The sequence below is a fragment of the Cynocephalus volans genome, chromosome 5, assembly GCF_027409185.1.
Source record: "Cynocephalus volans isolate mCynVol1 chromosome 5, mCynVol1.pri, whole genome shotgun sequence".
Taxonomy (NCBI): domain Eukaryota; kingdom Metazoa; phylum Chordata; class Mammalia; order Dermoptera; family Cynocephalidae; genus Cynocephalus; species Cynocephalus volans.
The window spans coordinates 111,929,319-111,950,768 of record NC_084464.1 but is presented as its reverse complement, the minus strand read 5'-3'; the positions used below and the strand labels follow the sequence as shown (position 1 = coordinate 111,950,768).

The 21,450-nt window shown below is 37.9% G+C and overlaps 1 protein-coding gene across 3 annotated transcripts in view; it reads right to left on the bottom strand.

Annotated features, from left to right (window-relative positions):
* FIG4 (FIG4 phosphoinositide 5-phosphatase) overlaps positions 1–21,450 on the bottom strand; it is a 109,302-nt gene that overhangs the window by 75,580 nt on the left and 12,272 nt on the right. For all 3 annotated transcript variants that reach the window (XM_063096678.1, XM_063096679.1, XM_063096680.1), the window contains exons 2-4: positions 19,153–19,251; positions 17,727–17,850; positions 10,511–10,667 (exon numbers count right to left, since the gene is read on the bottom strand). In XM_063096678.1, coding sequence (XP_062952748.1) covers positions 10,511–10,667; positions 17,727–17,850; positions 19,153–19,251 — 380 coding nt within the window. The remainder of the gene's footprint in view (positions 1–10,510; positions 10,668–17,726; positions 17,851–19,152; positions 19,252–21,450) is intronic.

Sequence of the window (21,450 nt, the reverse complement as noted above, 5' to 3'; positions counted from 1 at the left end):
TATCCTAGATTTCTTCTCTCCTTCTGAAAGAATAACAGTTACTCTGTTGATTTGTTGCCTAGATGATCTGTCCAATGCTGAGAGGTGTGATCAGTTCCCCCAATATTATCATAGAGAAGATGCTTCTTCTGTCACTCTGAAACGGGCTTTGTGGAAAGAGACATCCTCTTCTTTTCTTTATCTCTGCTGATGACTCTCCTTGTGTCAATGCACTCCAGTGGTTGGAGGACCATCTGCGTGGTGATTGTGGCATATAGCTGCTTTTGCAGCAGCTGTGGTTATTGTGGTGGCTGTGGTGGACCACCCACATGGAGGTGATGTTTTTGGAATGCTCCTTGGTGCTGGCAGTGTGCCTGGTTGTGGGGTGTGTCTGGTCCCCAGCTCCATACCTCAGGTCCCTAGGTGGGCCCTGGGGTGCTGGCGTGGTTGTGAGAGGGGGGTTTCCAGTCACTGGGCAGGCCCCAAGGCGCTGGCATGGTGTGCCTAGTTGTTGGAGGGGGGGGGTCCGGTCCCCTTCTCCATGTCTTGGATCCCCAGGTGGGGCCCTGAGGCACTGTCATGGTATGCCTGGTTCTAGGAAGGGGGTCTGGTCCTCACTCCATGCCCTGAGCCCCTGGGTTGTGCCCCAAGGTACTGGCAGTGTGCCTGGATGTGGGAGTGGGATCTGGTCACCTTCTCAATGCCTTGGGTCCCCGGGCAGGTCTTGAGGCGCTAGCACAGTGTACCTGGTTGTGGGAGGGGGTTCTGATCCCCTTCTCCATGCCTCTGGTCCCCCGGCAGGCCCCAAGGTGCTGACACGGTGGGCCTGGTTGTGGGAGAGGGGTCTGGTCCTGTTCTCCATGTCTTGGGTCCCCAGGCAGGACCCAAGGTGCTGGCACGGTGGGCCTGGTTGTGGGAGAGGGGTCTGGTCCCGTTCTCCATGCCTTGGGTCCCCAGGCAGGACCCAAGCTGCTGGCACAGTGTCCCTGGTTGTGGAAGAGTGGTCCAGTCCCCTTCTTCATGCCCCAGATCACTGGGCAGGCCCCGAGGCGCTGGCGGTGTGCCTGGTTGTGGGAAGGGGGTCAGGTCCCCTTCTTCATGCCTTGGGTCCCCAGGCGGGCCCCAAGGCACTGGTGCAGTGTCCCTGGTTGTGGGAGGGGGGTCCAGTCCCTTTCTCCATGCCTCAGGTGGGCCCCGAGGCCCTGGTGCAATGTGCCTGGATGTGGGAGTGGGAGCTCCAAGCTCCTGGTTCCCAGGCAAGCCTGAAGGTGCTGGTGATGTGCCTGGGCGAGAACTAATTTTTTGTCCTTTGCTTACTCCTAACACAGGGGAACTTCCTGTGGGAACCAGTACTTGAGCTCTGTGGTTGAGCTAAATTGCTGCTTTGCTGCTGTTTCCATAGGGAAGGCTTTTTGTGTAGCTCAGGGTTTAAAGGTTGAACTTACAGGTACTTCCGGCTCTCCACAGACCCAGTGGATCTGGGTTGTGTAGAAACTCTGATCTGGGCCTGAGTTTTTTCATCAAACTGCATCCCATGCAATTCTGCATTCCTAACCAGTCTCCTCTGAGTGGTCCTGCGCTGATTGGGGGGCAGATCGGCTGTCCTTGCTGTGCCCCAGTGTTCTCCCGGTGGGCCTGTCTCCTCCACTGCCCATGCTCCAAACACTTCCCATGGGACAAGCCCTGTGCCAGTCCCTTGCAATGACTCACTGGCCTCTGAATGGCTCCCTTTATTCAGTTGTTCTGGCTCCTTGCCCCTGTGTGGGTCCACCAGAACCCTGTTAGTGGTCCTGCTGCCCTGGGGGCCATCAAGGCCCTCTTCTCCCCTGATGCCTCCAACGAACTCCATCTGAAGGGCACAGCTGCGGCTTCTGCTGGCTCCTGCTCCAAGCAGTCTGCAGTTCCAGCATTGAAGCAGCTGCCACCCCAAATACTCAGAGCAGTATTTTCTTTCTCTCATCGTGATTTCTCCTGCCTTCATGAACTCCATAGGTCTCTCCTCCTCCTTCTCTGAGCTCCAGCGGCCCAGCTTGGCTGATGTTACATTTTTATAGCTGTAAATTGGTTGATTTCTGGGAGAGAGTGACACTGGGAACCGTCTATTCCGCCATCTTGACTGAAACTCCACTATTAAATTTCTAATTGGTCATTGCCAGTATGTAGAAACATTACTGGTTCTCATGTGCTGACCTTTACTTCAGTCACCTTGCCGAGCTTTCTCTTTAGTTGAGAGTTTTTAGATATTCTTGCATTTTCTGAGTAGAAAATCATGCTGTCTGCATGGTGACAATCTATGTCTCTTTTCAAGCTTTATGCCTTATTTTTCTAGTTTTATTGCATTGGCTTCGGCCTTCAATAGAATGGTGAATATTAGTAATGATGGCACATACCTCTATATTGTTCCGTACCTTAATTAAAGGTAACACTATTTTAAAGTTTCACTTCTGAGAACAATTTTGGATATAGGTTTTTAATAGGTATCATTTATCAGATTTTAAAAGTGAGTTTATATTCCTAGTTTGCTAAGACTTTTGATGATGAATGGCTACTGAATTTTACCAAATATATTTCTGCAAATATTAAGATGGATCATAAATTTTCCCAACAATATTTCAATGTGGTGAATTGCTCAAGTAAATTTTTTCATATTGATACAATCATGCATTACAAGGATAACCTCTTGTCATTACGTACAAAATGTTTAACAATAGTGTACTTCATTTACTAATATTTTACCAAATATTTTTTACTTAAATACATTATTGGGTTATATAGTTTTATAAGTGTGCTAAAAGTTTTTCCTATCTAGTAAAATTACTTCAGTCTGCCTATAGCAAACTATCAATATAACTGTATCTTATTCTGGATAATGTCATTTATTATACAGTATTACTCATAAGATAATTTCACTCTTTAAAGATATTCAAATTACTATACAGAACAACATAATTTGTCTTACTATTCTTGGCTGAAGAATCAAAAAGATAGGGCTTATAAATAACATAAACCTCTTCAACTTTTTCCCATCCCTTGTATTCATATGCACTGGTCTAATCTGATACACTTTTATTCACTATACTATGCCTGCCCGTAAGCTATACGGGATATAATTTTTCAGTTAGTGCCAGACAAAGATCCACTTATCTGGTAAACTGTACTCATCCTCATCTGAAACAAATTAGTTTTTAACAACCCCACTTTCAAATCGTCATCAAAGAAGATGTCACAAGGGTCCAGAAAACCATTACCTAAGAAGGTCTCAAGCCAGAGAACCATACCACCTTTAAATTTTGGTTCACATATCAGCATAACATTCTTAAAGTACAGAGTTTACTAAAAATCTAAACTGTTACTTATTCCAAAAACTGATAAACATGCCTAACTTTGTTCCATTTTAACCTGTAAAATATTAATCAGTTCAATCTTTATAATTTTATTTTATTTTTTTAAAGTGAAAAGTTTACTTTTTATTTTTTAATTTTTTAAAATTTTATCTTGTCAATATACATTGTAGTTGATTTTTGTGACCCTTTACCCGTTCCTCTTTACCCCTGCCCACTCTCTCCTCCCCCGCCATCGTATCTGCTCACTTGTCTTAACAAGTTCAAGGAATTGTTGTGACTGTTGTTTTCTTCCCCTCACACTTTACTTGTTTTTGTGTTTATTTATTTATTTTTAGCTCCCACAAATAAGTGAGAATATGTGGTATTTCTCTTTCTGTGCCTGACTTGTTTCATTTAATATAATTTTCTCTAAGTCCACCTGTGTCGTTGAGAATGGTAGTATTTCATTCTTTTTTATAGCAGATTAGAATTCCATTGTGTAGATGTACCACAGTTTCCTTATCCACTCATCTGATGATGGACATTTGGGCTGGCTCAAACTCTTGGCTATTGTAAATAGAGCTGCAATAAACACTGAAGTACAAGTATTCCCTTGGCATGATGATTTCCATTCTTCTGGGTATATTCCCAGCAGTGGAATTGCTGGGCCATACGGTAGATCTATCTGTAACTGTCTGAGGAACCTCCATACCATTTTCCATAAAGTCTGCACCATTTGGCAGTCCCACCAACAGTGTATGAAAGCTCCTTTTCTCCACAACCTCTCCAGCACTTATCATTCTCAGTCTTTTGGATATTAGCCATCCTGACTGGAGTGAGATGGTATCTCAGTGTGGTTTTGATTTGCATTTCCTGGATGCTGAGTGATGTTGAGCATTTTTTCATGGGTCTGTTGGCCATTCGTATCTCTTCCTTTGAGAAATGGCTATTAAGCTCCTTTGCCCATTTTTTTCATTGGGTTATTTGTTTTTTTGTCATAAAGTTGTTTCAGTTCCTTGTATATTCTGGATTGATATCCAGAATCTTTGTCAGATGTATATTTTGCAAATATTTTCTCCCATTCTGTTGATCGTCTTCTCACTCTATTGTTTCTTTTGCTGTGCAGAAGCTTTTTAGTTTGATATAATCCCATTTGTTTATTTTTCCTTTAGTTGCCTGTACTTTTGGGGTCATATTCATGAAGTCTGTACCCACTCTTACTTCCTGGAGTGTTTCTCCTATGTATTCTTTAAGAAGTTTTATTGTTTCGGGATGTGTATTCAATTCTTTAATCTATTTTGAGTTGATTATGGTACATGGTGAGAGGCACGGGGCTAGTTTCATTCTCCAGTTTTCCCAGCACCATTTGCTGATGAGGGAGTCTCTTCCTCACTGTGTAGACTTGGTTCCTTTGTCAAAGATCAGATGGCTGTAGGTGTATGGGTTCTGTATTCTATTCCATTGATCTGTGTGTCTGTTTTTATGACAGTACCATGCTGTTTTGGTTATTATAGCTTTGTAATAAAGTTTAAAGTCAGGTAGTGTTATACCTCCAGCTTTATTGTTTTTATGCTCAGGATTGCTTGGGCTATGCGTGGTCTTTCGTTATTCCGTATAAACATCTGGATAGTTTTTTTCCATTTCTGAGGAAAATGTCAATGAATATTGACAAAATAAAATAAAAAAAATTTTTAAATGTCATTGGAATTTTGATGGGGATTGCATTGAATCTGTAGATCACTTTGGGTAATAGGGACATTTTCACAATGTTAATTCTTCCAATCTAAGAGCATGGGATATCTTTCCATCTTCTAGTGTCCTCTTTAATTTCTCTCAAGAGTGGTTTGTAGTTCTCTTCATAGAGATTTTTCAATCCTTGGTTAACTTTATTCCTAAGTATTTTATTTTTTAGGTGGCTATTATGGGCTAGCTTTCTTGATTTCTTTTTCTGCATGTTCACTGTTGGGAGTATAGAAATGCTACTGATTTTTGTGTGTTGATTTTGTATCCCACAACTTTGCTGAAATCATTTATCAACTCTAAGAGTTCTTTTCTAGAGGCTTTAGGCTATTCAATATGTAGGATCATATCATTTCCAAACAGGGACACTTTGACTTCATCTTTTCCAATCTGGATGCCCTTTATTTCCCTCTCTTCTCTGATCGCTCTGGCTGGTACTTCTAACACTATGTTGAATAGGAGTGGTCAGAGTGGGCATCCTTGTCTAGTTCCTGTTCTTAAAGAAAAAGCTTTCAGCTTTTCTCCATTCAGGATGATATTGGCAGTGGGCTTATGATATATGGCTTTAATTGTGTTGAGATACTTTCCATCTATACCTAACTTGTAGAGAGTCTTTATCATGAACCAATGTTGAATTTTGTCAAATGCTTTTTCTGTGTCTACAGAGATAATCACATGGTCTTTGTCTTTGATTTTACTGATGTGGTCTATCACATTTACTGATTTGCATTATGTTGAACCAACCTTGCATTCCTAGGATGAATCCGACTTGATCATGGTGTATAATTTTGTGTATGTGTTGCTGTATTCTGTTAGCTAGTATTTTATTGAGGATTTTTCCATCTATATTCACCAAGGATAGTGGCCGGTAGTTTTCTATTTTTGATGCATCTTTGTCTGGTTTTGGTATCAGGGTGATGTTTGCCTCATAGAATGAGTTTGGGAGAACAGCCTCTGTTTCAGTCTTTTGGAACAGTTTGTAGAGAATTGGTATCAGTTCCTGTTTGAAGGTTTGGTAGAACTCTGCAGTGAACCCATCCGGTCCTGGGCTTTTCTTTGCTGGGAGCCTTCTCATAACAGCTTCAATCTCTTTTATTGTTTTGTGTCCAGAAATTTATCCATTTCCTCCAGATTTTCAAATTTGTTAGCATATAGTTGTTTATAGTAGTCTCTAATAATTCTTTGTATTTCTGAGGTATCAGTTGTAATATCACCTTTTTCATTTCTAATTTTTATTTGGGTCTTCTCTCTTCTTAGCCTTGCTAAAGGTTTGTCTATTTTATTTATCTTTTCAAAAAACCAAATTTTTGTTTCAATTATCTTTTGTATCATTTTTTGGGTTTCTATTTCATTTAGTTCTGCTCTGATCTTAATTATTTCTTTCCATCTACTAACTTTGGGTTTGGATTGTTCTTGTTTTTCTAGATCTTTAATGTGAAGTGTTAGGTTGTTTATTTGCCATCTTTCCATTCTTCTGAAGTAAGCATTTAATGCAATAAATTTCCTCCTTAACGGTATCCCACAGGTTTTGGTATGATGTGTCATTATTTCCATTAGTTTCAAGAAATTGTTTGACTTCCTGTTTAATTTCTTCTTGGACCCAAATGTCATTAAGTAGAATGTTGTTTAATTTCCATGTGTTTGTATAGTTTCCAGAGTTTTGTTTGTTATTGATTTCTAATTTTAATCCATTGTGATCTGAAAAAATACATGGAATAATTTCAATTTTTTTGAATTTGTTGAGACTTGCTTTGTGACCCAACATGTGGTCTATCCTGGAGAATGTTCTGTGAGCTGATGAGAAGAATGAATATTCTGAGGTTGTTGGGTGGAATGTTCTGTAGATATCTGCCAAGTCCAACTGGTCTAAGGTGTTATTTAGATCTTGTGTTTCTCTATTGATTTTTTGCCTAGATGATCTGTCCAATGTTGAGAGTCAGGTGTTCAGGTGCCCCACTATTATGGTGTTAGTGTCTATCTTATTCTTTAGATCTAATAGTGTTTGATTTATAAATCTGGCTGCTTCAACACTGGGTGCATGTATATTTATGATTGTTATGCCTTCTTGATGGATAGATCCTATTATATAGTGGCCTTCTTTATCTCTATGGTTTTTGCTTTAAAGTCTATTTTATCTGATATAAGAATAGCTACTCCAGCTTGTTTTTAATTTCTATTTGCATGGTATATCTTTTTCCATCCTTTCACTCTTAGTCTATGTATGTCTTTAAAGGTGAGGTGAGTCTCTTGAAGGCAGCATACTGTTGGATCCATCTTTTTAATCCAGTCAGTCAGTCTGTGTCTTTTGAGTGGGGAATTTAATCCCTTTACATTTAGAGTTATTATTGAAAGGTGTTGATTTACTTCTAGCATTTTACTGATTTTTGTTTAGATGTCTTAAGTATATTTTGTTCCTTTCTTTCTGATTTTCTGTCTGTCTTCTGTATTCGTTGGTTGCTTGGGGTGGTAGATAAACTATTTTTTTTCTTTATTGTTAGCATTTTTGTTTTACTGGTAGGTTTTGTTCTTTCTTGAGTATTCATGGCAGTGATGGTTGTTGTTCAGGTATCAAACCTAGTACTCCCCTGAGAATTTCTTGTAAGGCTGGTCATGTGGTAGTGAACTCCTGCAGTTTTTGTTAGTCTGAGAAATATACTATTTGTCCTTCATTTTGGAAGGACAGTCTTGCTGGGTAAAGTATTCTTGGATGGCAATTTTTGTCCTTTAGTATTTTGAATATATCATCCCATTCTTTTCTGGCTTTTAGAATTTCTGATGAAAAGTCAGATGTTAGTCTGATTGGGGCTTCCTTATAGGTGACTTGACGCTTCTCTCTTGCAGCTTTTAAGATTCTCTCTTTGTCTTTGAGTTTTGCCAGTTTGATTACAACAAGTCTTGGAGAGGACCTTTTTGGGTTGAATATGTTTGGGATCTTTGGGTCTCCTGAATCTGAAGATCTGTGACTTTCTCTATCCCTGGGAAGTTTTCTGCTATTATTTTGTTGAATATGTTTTCAATGCCATTTCCTTTTTCCTCCCCTTCAGGAATACCCATGATTCAGATATTTGAGCGTTTAATGTTGTCTGTTTGTCTCTTAGATTTCTTCAATTTTTTAAATTCTTTTTTCTGGTCTGCCTGTGTTAATTCAAACAGCCTGTCTTCAAGGTTTGAAATTCTCTCTTCTGCTTGTTCTACCTGCTGGTTAGACTCTCTGTTGTGTTTTTTAGTTTGTTCAATGAATCCTTCAGTTCCACAAGCTCTGCTATATTCTTTTCCAAGACATTCATTTATTTGTACATTTTTTCTTTCAGATCCTGTATATTTTTTCTCATTTCATTGTGTTATCTAACTTAGTTTTCTTGTATCTCATTTAGTTTCCTTAGAATTGTTGCTCTAAATTCCTTGTCAGTCATTTCAAGGACTTTCTGTTCTACAGGATCTAGAGCTTGAGAGTTATTATTATCCTTTGGTGGTGATGTACTTTCTTGATTTTTCATATTTCTGGTATCCTTCCTTTGGTGTTTAGTCATTGTGGGAGGGGATATCACAGTCCACTTGTTCCACGCTGGTGTCTGGCCTGGATCCTGAAGGGACTGCCAATTCTGGGCAGTGAGAACTAGCCTGGGCTAGGGGTCCTGCAGCACTTGACTATTCAGGCACAGATTGACTTGGGGCATGTGGGCCTGGTAGCTCTCAGGCCTCTCTGGGTGGCAGGCACTGGCCTGAGCTGGGGTCCCACCAGGCCTGCATTTTCTAGCATGGCTGTCTCAGGGCATGTGGGGCCGGCAGCTCTCGGGCCTCTCTAAGTGACAGGGACTGACCTGGGCTGGTGGTCCCGCGGCACCTGCCTTTTCTGGTGCAGTTGACTCAGAGTGTGTGGGCCTGGTGGTTCTCAGACCTTGCTGGGTGGCCGGCACTGACCTGGGCTGGGGGGTCCCATGGTGCCTGTCTTTTCCAGCATGACTGACTTGGGGTGTGTGGGCCCGGAGGCTCTCAGGCCTCTCTAGGCAGCAGGCACCAGCCTGGGCTGGGGGTCCTGTGGTGCCTGCCTTTTCTGGAGGGGCGGACTTGGGGCATGTGGGCCCGGCAGCTCTCAGGCCTCTCTAAGCGGTGGGGACTGACCTGGGCTGGAGGTACCACAGCACCTGCCTTTTCTGGCCAGGCTGACTTGGGACATGTGGGCCCAGCAGCTCTCAGTTCTCTCTGGGTGCCAGGCACTGGCCTGGGCTGGGGGTCCCATGGCGTGTGGCTCCTGCCTGTACCAGTGCAGACCTCGGGCCTCCTGTTGTTGCTTTTTAATAGTTGCAAATTGATTAATTTGTGGGAGAGAGTGACGCTAGGAACCAACTCTGCCATCTTGACCGGAACTCCCAACCTTTATAATTTTAAATCTAACAATTTGTTAGTAGTTTTTCCCCACATTCTCAAGGCTCCAACAATTCTCCCCCAAACCTTTGAAGATTTCAAATGTACAGAAAAATTGGGAAAAAAATAATACAATGAACACCAGCATATCCTTCTTCCTAGTTCACTGCTAGAGCTCTCTCCTTAAACAAACACACACAAATATTCTCTCTCTTTAAATATAAAAGTACATAAGTTTTACTTTCCTAAAACATTTGACAGTAAGTAAAAGTCATCATGATGTTTCACCCCTAAATATTTTGGCATGCATCTATCGTGAACAAGAACAATCTCCTAAATAACCATAATAGCATCATTATACTCAAACCTTAATATTGATTCATTATTACTAGTATATAGTACATATACTAACTGTCCCAATAAAGTCACCTATAGGTCTGTGTGTGTATGTGTGTGCATGCACACACGCGTTTTATCCCAGGATTCAATTAAAATTCACATGTTGCATGTGGTTGTCATGTCTGTTTTAAAATCTAGTCCTCTATTTTTTTTTTGTCTTTGATGACTTTAACATTTTTGAAGAGTCCAGGACAAGTGTCTTGCACAAAGTCCCACAATATAAATTTGCCTGATAATTTCCTCAGTTTAGATTCAAGTTAAATATTTGTAGCAAGAAAACTACTAGGCAATCTGTGTCCTTTCTATTCATATTAAGAGGCAAATAATGCCAGTTTTGTCTCATTACTGATGATGCTAAGTTTGATTATTTGGTTAAGTATGTATGTCTGCCATTTTTTTCATTATAAATATACTTTTTCTTCTCTGTAAATAATAAAGAGATACAGGAGTTTAATATGTTGAAACTATGTGAGTATTCCATTCCTCAATAACAACCTCTTACCTAATGGTTTTAGTAGCCATTGTTGATGCTGGCCTGAATCAATTGTTATAATGGGGGTTTTTGATAGCCCTTGAACAAAAGTTGTAGAATTCTGGCCTAGTATTTGATGTTTTTACATAATATTTATAATCCTTTGACTACATTTTGTTTTCTAATTGGTCTACCACATTAAAAAAAAAAAGTAGTTACCACCAGTACATACCTAGCTTCATCAGGATGAGTAAGCCGTACAGAATCATTGGGTATATAGATCATATTTGTGTCTTCAATCTTATATATTGCATGACCTCCAATATCTGCCATCTTCCTCCTTTTAGTTATTAACACGATGTAATAGCCTTCTAAAAATCTGACAAAGCCTATGCAAAAAAAGAAAGATAATACAATGTTTTGTAAACTTAACAATGTTCTAGATATTTATTTAAATGGCCAAAGACTTTGGACACATTTCCTACTTTATTATTTCAATGATTTATAGCCATATAAATTTTCAATTGTTTTAGAATTATTCTACAGGAATATATTTATTAATTTATCTCCCTTTAAAATATTACTCCAACAAACAATTTTATTTCATTAATTCATTCCTTTTAGTCTCATTCCAAATGGATTGAAGTGACTTAAGGAAAAATACATACAAGATTAAGGTGGGTTGTTCAATGGATACAGAGTTTCAGTTTTGGAAGTTAAAAAAGTTCTAGAGATCTGTTGCACAACAAGGTGCATATAGTTACCACTACTGTACTATACACTTCAAAATGATTAAGGTGGTAAATTTTGTGTTGCATGCTTTTTACCACAATTAAATACATACGTATATGTGTATAAAATACACATATACACACACACAAGACTGATAAAAACAAGGGAGGAAATGATAGTAGAAGAAATCAATGTTTAAAAAAAAAGTAAGATATAGCCAAGAATAAAAATAATACATAAGAATACACCTTATTTTATTATTTTATTTTATTGATTATGCATATTCTTGGGGTACAAAGCTGACCTTCACCACCTCTTCAGGTCCTATGTATTATCCCCCACATCTGCCTCTGCATTTTCTAACAGTAAATGTGAAGAGAAACACACATCCAATTATAATACATACAGTGGCTGATTAGATAAAAGCCATACCAGTTACTTGGAGAAGCTATTCTAGTTCTGAGAACTGAGAGATATTTCTAGAGTAAATTCTTATAAAAAGGTATGTGAGATAGAAAACCACCCCCTGAGGAGAATTCCCTGGCAGTGACAAGGACACATGTCTTAGGGCTGCTTCATATGCCAAAGCACAAATCAATAAATGTTATTCTTTACAAACTAACAGAATGAAGACAAGGCACACAGCTGAATGGTGGTCTAATTTCACTTGAAGACAAAATTTAATCATCTATGATACTATTTCCCCAAATGTGTTCTCCATGAAATACCAGTTAACAGATTCCAGGGGGAGAGGAGAGATGTAGGCAAATAAATTAGGGAAATAGTAGACTAAAGAAACTTAAAACAAAACAAAAAAGCCCACACAGATTCTCAGAACCTTACCATACTGTGCTGATGTGAACTGTGAATCCAGACAGGGGATAAAGACTTAGTGCCTTTCTAGATTCATTTGATCATGGAACTTCCCCTCACCCCCACCTTTTTTTTAAGAACAAATTTACCAATGGATAAATGCTTTCAGGAACATATTTTGGAAAATGTTGCTCAAAAGAACAAACTTCATAGACTCTTGATAACTAATAGCAAAACTCAACTTGAGCTAGCTTAAACTAAAAAAGGAATTTGTATTAAAGATACTGAGGTGATCTATGACATACATGGGCAACAATGTGACTGGGCCTCAGAAAAAAACCTAGTCAAGATGCATTTCTGAACATCTTCTCCATTCTTAACTCTTTGCATAGATCAGCCTCCTCCGCTCCTCTGGATCATGTAGTGGGAAACACACTGCTGACATCTCTGGACTTTCTGTCCAAAAGCTTCCCTGAGGAAGGAAACTGACTTTTTTTTATCAAGTTCAATTCCAGAATTCCTAGAAAAGGACTTGGATTGGCTCAACTTAGGTTGGGTGCCCAGCCTTGGACTAATCAACCATGGGCAAGGAATAGACTCACATTGCACTGGAAGCCGTTTTTTACAATAACTAGTGTGACTTAGATGGGACAGGGGAGAGGTGGTGTCAGCTCCCAGAAAAGTGGAGGGGTTGGGCAGCAAAACAAAATATATCCAGTAAATTACACATTCTTCATGCAATCTTCCACAAATATTTCTGAGAGTTTAGCTTTTTATGAATATTAGAGAGTTATAAAATAAAGTTCTATGTTATGTCACATCATTAGAATGCAGATATTCTATATTGGTGATTAAAGAAAGACCCATAGGCATTAATGTACAGTAGCATTAAGTTCTCAGCAACACACTTGTTACCATACAGTCTTGGTGAAAAACTTTTTGGCTCCCAGAACTTTTGCTTGGGTAGTTAAAACTAACTTTCTCAGAGACAGGGATCCTTCCTCTCTCCCCCATTCCCAGTCTAGGACCACAGTTTCTGCTCAGGAGGGGCAGGCCACCTCTTCTGTTGCAGAAGCTCTATTCCAGGCAAGCACAGCTGAGGTCTAGGCTCCTTTCTTCTACTCAGCCCCACTCGTAGGGTGGAGGCTCTATCTTAGACATGGCAGGCCAAGAATACAGGGTCCCAGTCACCCTCACCCCAGCTCACTCATAGGGCAAGTCAGATATAGTCATATATACTGACTTCTCATCAGAGGCAATAAAGGCCAGAAGGCAGTAGGATGACATATTCAAGGTATTGAAAGAAAAGCACTCAACCAAGAATTTATATGTAGAAAAAGTAACTTTCTTATGTTCTTTGTCTCTCTCTCATTCTCAGAGTGTTACATTCTATAAAGTCTAAGCTAGGATCCTGGTGCTATGAGTTTTTGCTCTAGACCTGGCAAATACCTATTGTCTATGTCTTGTTATACTCAGCTGACAAAAAAAACAAAAAACAAAAAAACCCCTACTAATTGAATATATTAGCATAAATGAGCTGAAATCTATAACAGAAAGATGCCTCAAGGATTCTATGAGCAAAGCTACTGAGAAAAAATGCCATCAAAACAATGAAAAATACCTATATTTTAGAGATCCACAAAACCCAAAGTTTAAAAAAAAAATGTTTAGGTTTCTTCTTGCTTAGAGACTAGCCAAACATTCCTGTATTAATGCTGAAGGACACAGGAATGGGAAGGAAGAAAAAACAGCCGATGACAATCTCATTAAAAGCAAGTTAGGAAGGAGTTATCGTTTTAGAAAGACAAAACTTACAAAACTAAGGCTCTCAGAAGCAACATAAAAAACTGAAAAAAGAGAATCTAACTGGGTTTAAGTAATAAATATTTCCAAAACAAATTAGTTCTCCTTTTATTCTTGCTATATATTTATTGTTATAAAAAAATCTCTGTAATAATTTCTCTCAACCTGCATTCTAATTGAATTTTAATTTTATATTTTTTAGCTCCAGCCTATTTATATCATTCTACATTTCCCCTCATAATTTGTATGAAGGGAAGTAAATATACTGCAAAAAAGAGACTCTTTTCTTCCAACACAAATGCCCTCAGTATATTATAAATGAGATTATTTTCCTTTCTTTTTACTACCAATTTGAAATGTCTCTCTTTTTTAAAAGATTCCTGTCAAATATAGCCAGCAATTAAAGGCTTCAGTTTGGCACAGACATCTACCAAAAGTCAGCATATTCATTACTCTAACATACTCAAAACTAGAACAAGTTTTCTCATCTTCATTCTATAAACTTCTGACCCCAGGCCAGTTTCACTGAGTACTTTCCAGAAGACAAGATGATAGGCATAAATCAAAAATGATTTCTCTCTCTCCAAAGTAAAGAAGGCTGGGTCACTTAAGAGGGACACCAAGCAAAGTGCATAAAAAAAAGACAGTGTGAGAGAATGGAGTGGTGTGGAGTTCTAGGGGCTAAAGAGGACTGCATCAACCCACTAACAGACAAGAATGACTATCCTGTTTCGGGGGTCACCATGCCAGCCAGCTATTATCTTGAAAGCCTTCAGTGAGAACAGCACTCCAGGAGAGAAGTATGAAAAATCCCCCCAAAGTACATAGGGCCATTGCACGACTCTCTGGAGTCAAAGTGAAATCTCTCATCAAATCATACTGTTCCCTAACTAGTCTGAGGCTCACATGTAGTTGTTGTTGTCATTGTTATCTTGGATCTCTGATCTATCTTTAAGGGCGTCGTTTTAAATAATAGTTTAGTCCCTCACTTAGTCTACTACAATGACACTTCTTATTTTACCACTCACCTCCAACACACTTGCAGCTTAAAAGAGTATCCTCTGACAGGTAACACAGGCAAAAAAAAAAAAGGACATAGATCTAAGGGCTATGTGTCAAAAGGGGCTGGGATGGTTACAGAGCTCAGAGTAGTAAGGACTATAAGTCACCAGCCACCTACTCCATTCACATACTCCAAAACCAGATAATACAACCTTGTGGTGGATGCTCATGATCCCGTCCAGGGGTTTCCCAACTTACTGCTGGCTGTCAGATAACAATGGAGCAGGTCAGGAATTGTCAAGGTAGCTGCAAAGTAGCTATAGGACTGCATCAACCCATGTTTATAGCAAAGAAAACTCTCTAGGCCTGTAATACTCAAAATACAGTCTAGGGACCAGAGCTGGTCCATAAGCTTTCAGTAGCAGCCCATGAAAAAACTAGTAAACAAATTGAGAGAGGGTTTAAAAATGTTAGAACAATTTTAGATTGCCAAAACATCTACAGGCATGATTAATGAACTTGCCTCAAACAGAACATAGACTACTTTGGGTATCGCTAAACTTGTGTTTTGAGTCACATGTAGTACAAGCTGCATACAAGTTATGCATAGTAGGATCATGTATTGGTCTGTGATAAATTGGGGGGAAAAACTGGTCCTTTACTACAGATAGTTGAGAAACACTGCTCTAGATTCTTATAGATTGTGACTAAATTAACCACGATAATCATCCAAGACATTCAAACAAAATATTATCCACAAATTAAGCATGCTGGAAAAGTTAGTAGACACAATATTTTAGCCACAGAAGAGAAGTCATTTCTCATATGTATTATTTTGACAACTAGATTATACATTTTTCAAAGATAAGTATTTTGTGTTTTATAATTTCAGTATCCCCCATTGTTTCTAATACAGTACTAGAAAAATCATAGATTTTTATTAGCTCCCTGTTTACTCTTTACTGATTCTAAACTTTCTTTACATGGTTGAACTAGAATATATAAAATTCATTTCTATAAAAATAATGTTTAGTTAGTACTTTATTGTGTCACTTTAATTGTAGGTTAGTCTTTTAATGACTTCATCTAAGAACAGTCTCAAAACTAAGAGGCCTCTAACTATAAGAGAAATAGCTAATGATGTCACCTTTAAGAGAAACATGGAGACACCTTCAGCCTTTACCCAGAGCTTATTAACTAACACTTGTGTGTAAAATAAATATCTGGTTACCAATCTGTTTATCGATTAATTCAAATAAAGCTTCTGGTTTTACAAGCTTGGTTATCAATAGATTAAAAACGAGGCAAGGAATATTGCTAAAAGCAAATACATCAAGAACAATGAAAAGAGACCAAAGTACCATAAAAACAAAACAGTACAACAGTCTAGGGACCATTTAATGTAAAGGCAAACAATCCAGTTCAACTCCAGAACACCCAAGGGCAGCTATTTTAAACCCAGTTCAATAACTGATCTTCAGTTTGTTATACTAATCATCAAGGAAGTTTCAATTATGAATAATAAACCCTGGCTAATGTGGCATTCAATATTACATACACCTTGGGAAATTTCTATCAAAAAAGTTGTAATAAAGTATCAGCATTTTAAAGAAAAGCTCAAACTATTAAGTAATCATTATTTAAATCAGAGCCTATGGTATTTAACACATTTTGAGGTTTTTTTCTTAAGTTTAAAATACAAGCAAGACTTAAAGTGGAATTTAACATATATAGAATTTAAGAATTTAAGCGCATGAACTCACATGACATATATAGACATACACATACCCACAAACACTTATCCATTCAACGTGTAACCTCAGGGGCCTTGTCAAGACTGAGCAGAAGGCATATATAAGGAGAAGAAATCAATTATGCCATACCATTCTGTACCATCCCTGGCAGCCACCTAAGACACAAAATGGATCTAAAGGGATTACATATAAAGAGTTACGAGAGCACACCGAGAAAAACAAACTCCAAATATGGCAGAATATAATCCAAAATTTCAACAAATACAGTGTCACAAAATAGAAAATGCTAATCAGAAAACCTAACATAAGAAGTTCAAAGTAAGTAACATCATCAACTCCATATTAATTTTGTTAACATCTGTAGAAACTACTTAGTCAATATCACATACAGTCCAGTCAGGTTGGCTCTTAATTATAATCTTAGAGTTGTTTCATGTGCATTGGCTTTTGTCCTCTGGCCTAGCTTAGACAGGGACAAATCCACTGTACAGTAGAGACAGCCTTATTGACCCACCTCAGTGAGGGACAATGCACACCAGAGGAACTGTGGAGCATCTCACTAAAGTAAAGGAACTATTAGAGGATTCTGGGGCAAGGGTGGAGCTTAGGTAAAATTTAAATGAAGAGGCACAAACCAAAGCTGGACTGTATTTAAAGAGATCAGTATCAAGTCTGGACCATGAAGTAGACTCAGGGTCCTGTTTCCTTAAAAACAATAAATTTAGCATAGCTATAGAGTACTGTTTCCAGAAGCCACTTATCTGAAGCTCCACATCTGAATTATAAATTGAGGCTGCTGCATTGTGTCAAAGTGACTTAAATGGCCCAGGGATGTTTTCTCTTACTGAAATAATTTCAAACAGCAAAGTTTCTGATGGTCTCTGACTTTAAAAAACAAAGTTTCTCAGTGAGTAAGAAAGCAGTAATCATCCAAAGAAAAGTTTATGACACTTTACGGCTGCTGCCTGCCCTTGGGAAAAATTCCTGTTAATTTTAAAGGTGGTTTTACTGTGCCTATTATTCCAGCTGATGAATGGCAGGGCAGATGTTTACAGTCTAAGTTAATTTTTACTTTTCCATTCCTCAACAAGCCAGACAGTAGACTCTTCAAAGTCCAGAAACATTTCTATATTTGTTTGTATCCTATATCAAACTGAGCATTTAAGCAGATGCTATATAAATGCTGTTTGATATCTGATTGATGGAAGATGAATTTTAAACAACAAAAGCCACAGATGATAGGTCATAATTATAAAGTTATACATCCTTATAAACTCTCTCATTAAGTAGTCTATGCAGCAAAAAAAAAAAAAAGAGGTAGTAAGAAGGCAGCACATTACTTACCTACAACACCAAAAGCTGAAACAGCTCGAAATAATCCAGAAGATCCTTTCTGTCCCATTTTTGTTCTATTTCCTAGATCCAAGCGGCCAAGAAGTTCCCTCACTTCTTGCTGAGTATATACATGCTAAAAATAAGCATATTTAATCTGTAAGATTGAGCTTACTCATTAGATTATTTATTATTTACCCCATAAAATTTAAAGTTGCCTAAAAGTATCATATTTCATAGAGAAGAATATAAAAGTGCATGGCTAAGCTACAATTTTAAAAAGCCAGCAAGTTCTTTAATGTTAGCAATTAAGTTTGGTTATTGGATCACACTGCTATACTAAAAAATTGATTCTATACCAAAACATACTAAAATTGATGATATACTAAAAAAGACATTCAGAATTTAAGAAATCCACAGACAAATTTCAAGAAATCTGTGAATCCCTTAAAACTATATGCAAAATTTTGGATTCTTGTACATTTTTATGAAAAGGCCCATAGCTCTTCTCAGCTTCTCAAGGGGCTCCTGACCAAATAAAGGGACTCCCACTTCCAAATAAAACCAAGAACTATTACTTTATATTAATAAAAACTTCCAAGCAGGGATGAACTCCCAGGAGTAGCATGGGAAATCAAAATAAAGAATTCACCTAAAATTATTATAAAATGGAACACAGTTTTGCAAAGAGCTTAGTGAAAATGGGTTCCAAACTGTAGCTACCAATATACTTGAGAAACCAGGAATCTACATGGATTCAGAAATATTCTCAGACAGGAATTTCAATGCAAAGGGTAAATTAAGCCTCCTGTTAGGTCAGGTAAAGGGCATAAAGAAATATCACGATTTGTAAGAATGAATATGCTAACAATAAATAAAAAAGTTTAATGAAAAAAAGTTTAAAAAGCTGCTTAACACCACCATATTGTATTTCACTTTTGACTAACAGCTTCAGGTTTTTGTGCCAAATGAATTAAGCATCTGTATTCCTGAATTCCTGACTCTGGATAATACAACATCTGGACAAGAAAAGCTTAACATTTCTTTAGTGTATAGCAATTCATCAGTAGAGGTGCTAGAGGTGATTTTTAGCAGCATAATAAAAAGTCTGCAGTATAGACGTCTTCCCTGACTTCAGGCAGCTTCATATTAAAGCATAGTAATAGATAATACCTTTGGCAGATGCAATATTAAGTTAACATTGAATCCTTAAAATGTCGACTCTAAGAAAATATATCCATCATCTTATCCAAAGAGTGTGCTTTCAAAAACAAATCAAAATGAGAAAAAGTATAATTCTGGCATATTTCTTGACATCAGTAATTTCTAGAAATCAAGTTAGAGATTCAAATTCTAGCCAACTAAGAAAAATAATTCATATCCTTTAAATAACAGGTATGAAAGCTTCTGCTTGTAGTCAGGTTTGGAAGATACTTACCCTATCATCAATTATGACCAAATCTTTTGGCTCTGTTCTATCAATTTTCAAGACACGATATTTCGTTTCTGCATGATTACTCCCAACTAGAAAGTATCTCTATAAATAAAAAGAAATATCATTAGTTTCTTAAAGCATTTTGCTCTATACAAATTTTATACCACTTCAGTTTTTGAAATTAAATACATTAATAAAGTCAGGTTACTTTTTTTTTTTCAGGTTATTTTTCAAAGAAATACTTCTGTTAAGTATAACTGGCAGATTAAAGAAAGGTTGATAGAAAAGGGCAATTTTAAAATTGAAATATTCTTAGTGGTTTGATGATACGTATCAGTCTGATGTCTGAAATGTGCACAGTAACCAGCTCAGACAAACTTAATTATATTCTGAAACTACAGATTAACCTAACTGATTAGAGACTGATGTTTAAGCTTTGCCAGGAAAAAGCAGGTCTGGTAAGAATTAGAAAGCTCAACATATAATTAGGAAGGCTTAGACAACTATAGCTATTAAAATATTGATAGTTTACAAATTTTCTATAGTAGTCTGAAAATGATTTTAACATAGCAAGTATAAAAATCCACCCCAAAGTCCTATAAAAGACTAAAATAATTGTACTTTCCCAAATGGCCTTTTATAGACAAGCTACAGGAAATAATTAATATTCTTTCTTTCCTAAAACACTCCCTTGGAGCATTATACCTGAACACAACAACATCAGTCTTCTTAAATACTGAGAATAAAATGAATAATAAAAATATAGAAAAATAATAATCTTATATCCAAATGAAAACACTTTTAAGGAAAACCAAACAAGATGAATTACTTTTAAATTACATTTAAGAAAATAAGTAAAACTCCATTAGCAAAAATAAATTATTTAAAGATATTTTGCTCAAAATGTCCTTTAAAAAGTGGCACTTTTTGAACATTGCAAAAGTTGAGAAGACACTGCCACAATCAACTAGTATTTTACCATCTCATGGGTCATATAAGTTATAGATATGTGCTGAAGGAGCAGCTAGAAAGGCAGGGAAAGAGAAAGGGAGGAGGTCAAAGAATCTCAGCCAGGCCTCGGCTAATTCCTGTCCCTGAAGCCCTACCCATCACTGAGAGAAGGGGTGACCAATCTAATAAAATTAACTTCAGAAGAGTGTTTGTTAGCAGAAAAGGGAGCCACCTGCTTGAGGACTTGAGGAAAAGCAGCTCCCAGCAGAGGAAACAGCAGGTGCAAAGACCTGAAAGGGGAAGAAGCTTGGTGTGTTTATTAAAGGTGCAAGATAAGTGAGAAAATGCTCACAAAGCATCTAATACAGCGAATATAGTGTCCAACACAAAGACGACACTCAGTGACGTTACTTCCTTTTCTCTCCTTCTTAAGATGGCAGCGAATCTATGCCATTGTATTTGAGGAAAAAGACAAAGAAAAAAAAAACAGAAAGAGAGTACCCCAAAAGGAGGAAATCGTGTGCAGGACCAGAATGGACCCAGAACAGGAGAATGTACCAATCTGTTAGTAATCATCTTTGCCCTCAGGAGAGAAGAGGATGCAAATTAACAACTATGAATAGCCTGGTATCATAGAGGTCTGAACTAGATGCAGTGAGAGCACAGGAAGGGTACTAAACTTATTTGAGAGGGTCACAGTAAGCTATCCAGAGAGTCTGGTGGTGTTCTGATGCTGAGTTTGGCCTTGAAGGACTAAGTAAAGACTTCGTGTACTGAGCCAAGATACGATAAGTTATACCTTCCATCTCCACCTGCAACAATCCTCACTTATCACCTGCCTCCCCCAAAGCACTTTTACTTATATCTAAATTCAGTACTTCCTTCTGAAGGCCTTGTCTCAATTTGTTTGGGGCTTGTCTGCCCCCTTCACCTAATTATAAGTACCTCAGGAGACCAGGTCTAACCTCTGTGGCTTTTAATTCCCTAGTCTAGTAGTAGTATCATCTGGTTCCGCAGGCACTGGGTAAGTAATAGGTGAAAGAACAACCACCTACCACAGAGTAATCATTGAATTTGCTCGGTAATTTTCTACAATAGTTACACTAACCCATCTTTTCTGCGTGAGCACATAAAAAGATGGCTCTTTTAAGTCAACTACTCAATAAGGAGGTACATCACAGCTTTAAGGGAAGTAAAATCCCTAAATGAAATTCCTAGAATTTTAATACATCCTAGGAAACCTAAAGGTTAATTGAAATGAGATGATGATTTGGCAGTTTGCAATAAAAAGACAAACATAAATCCTGACATGCTGTTGGGCAAATGCACTATTGGCCTTTGGAGCACACA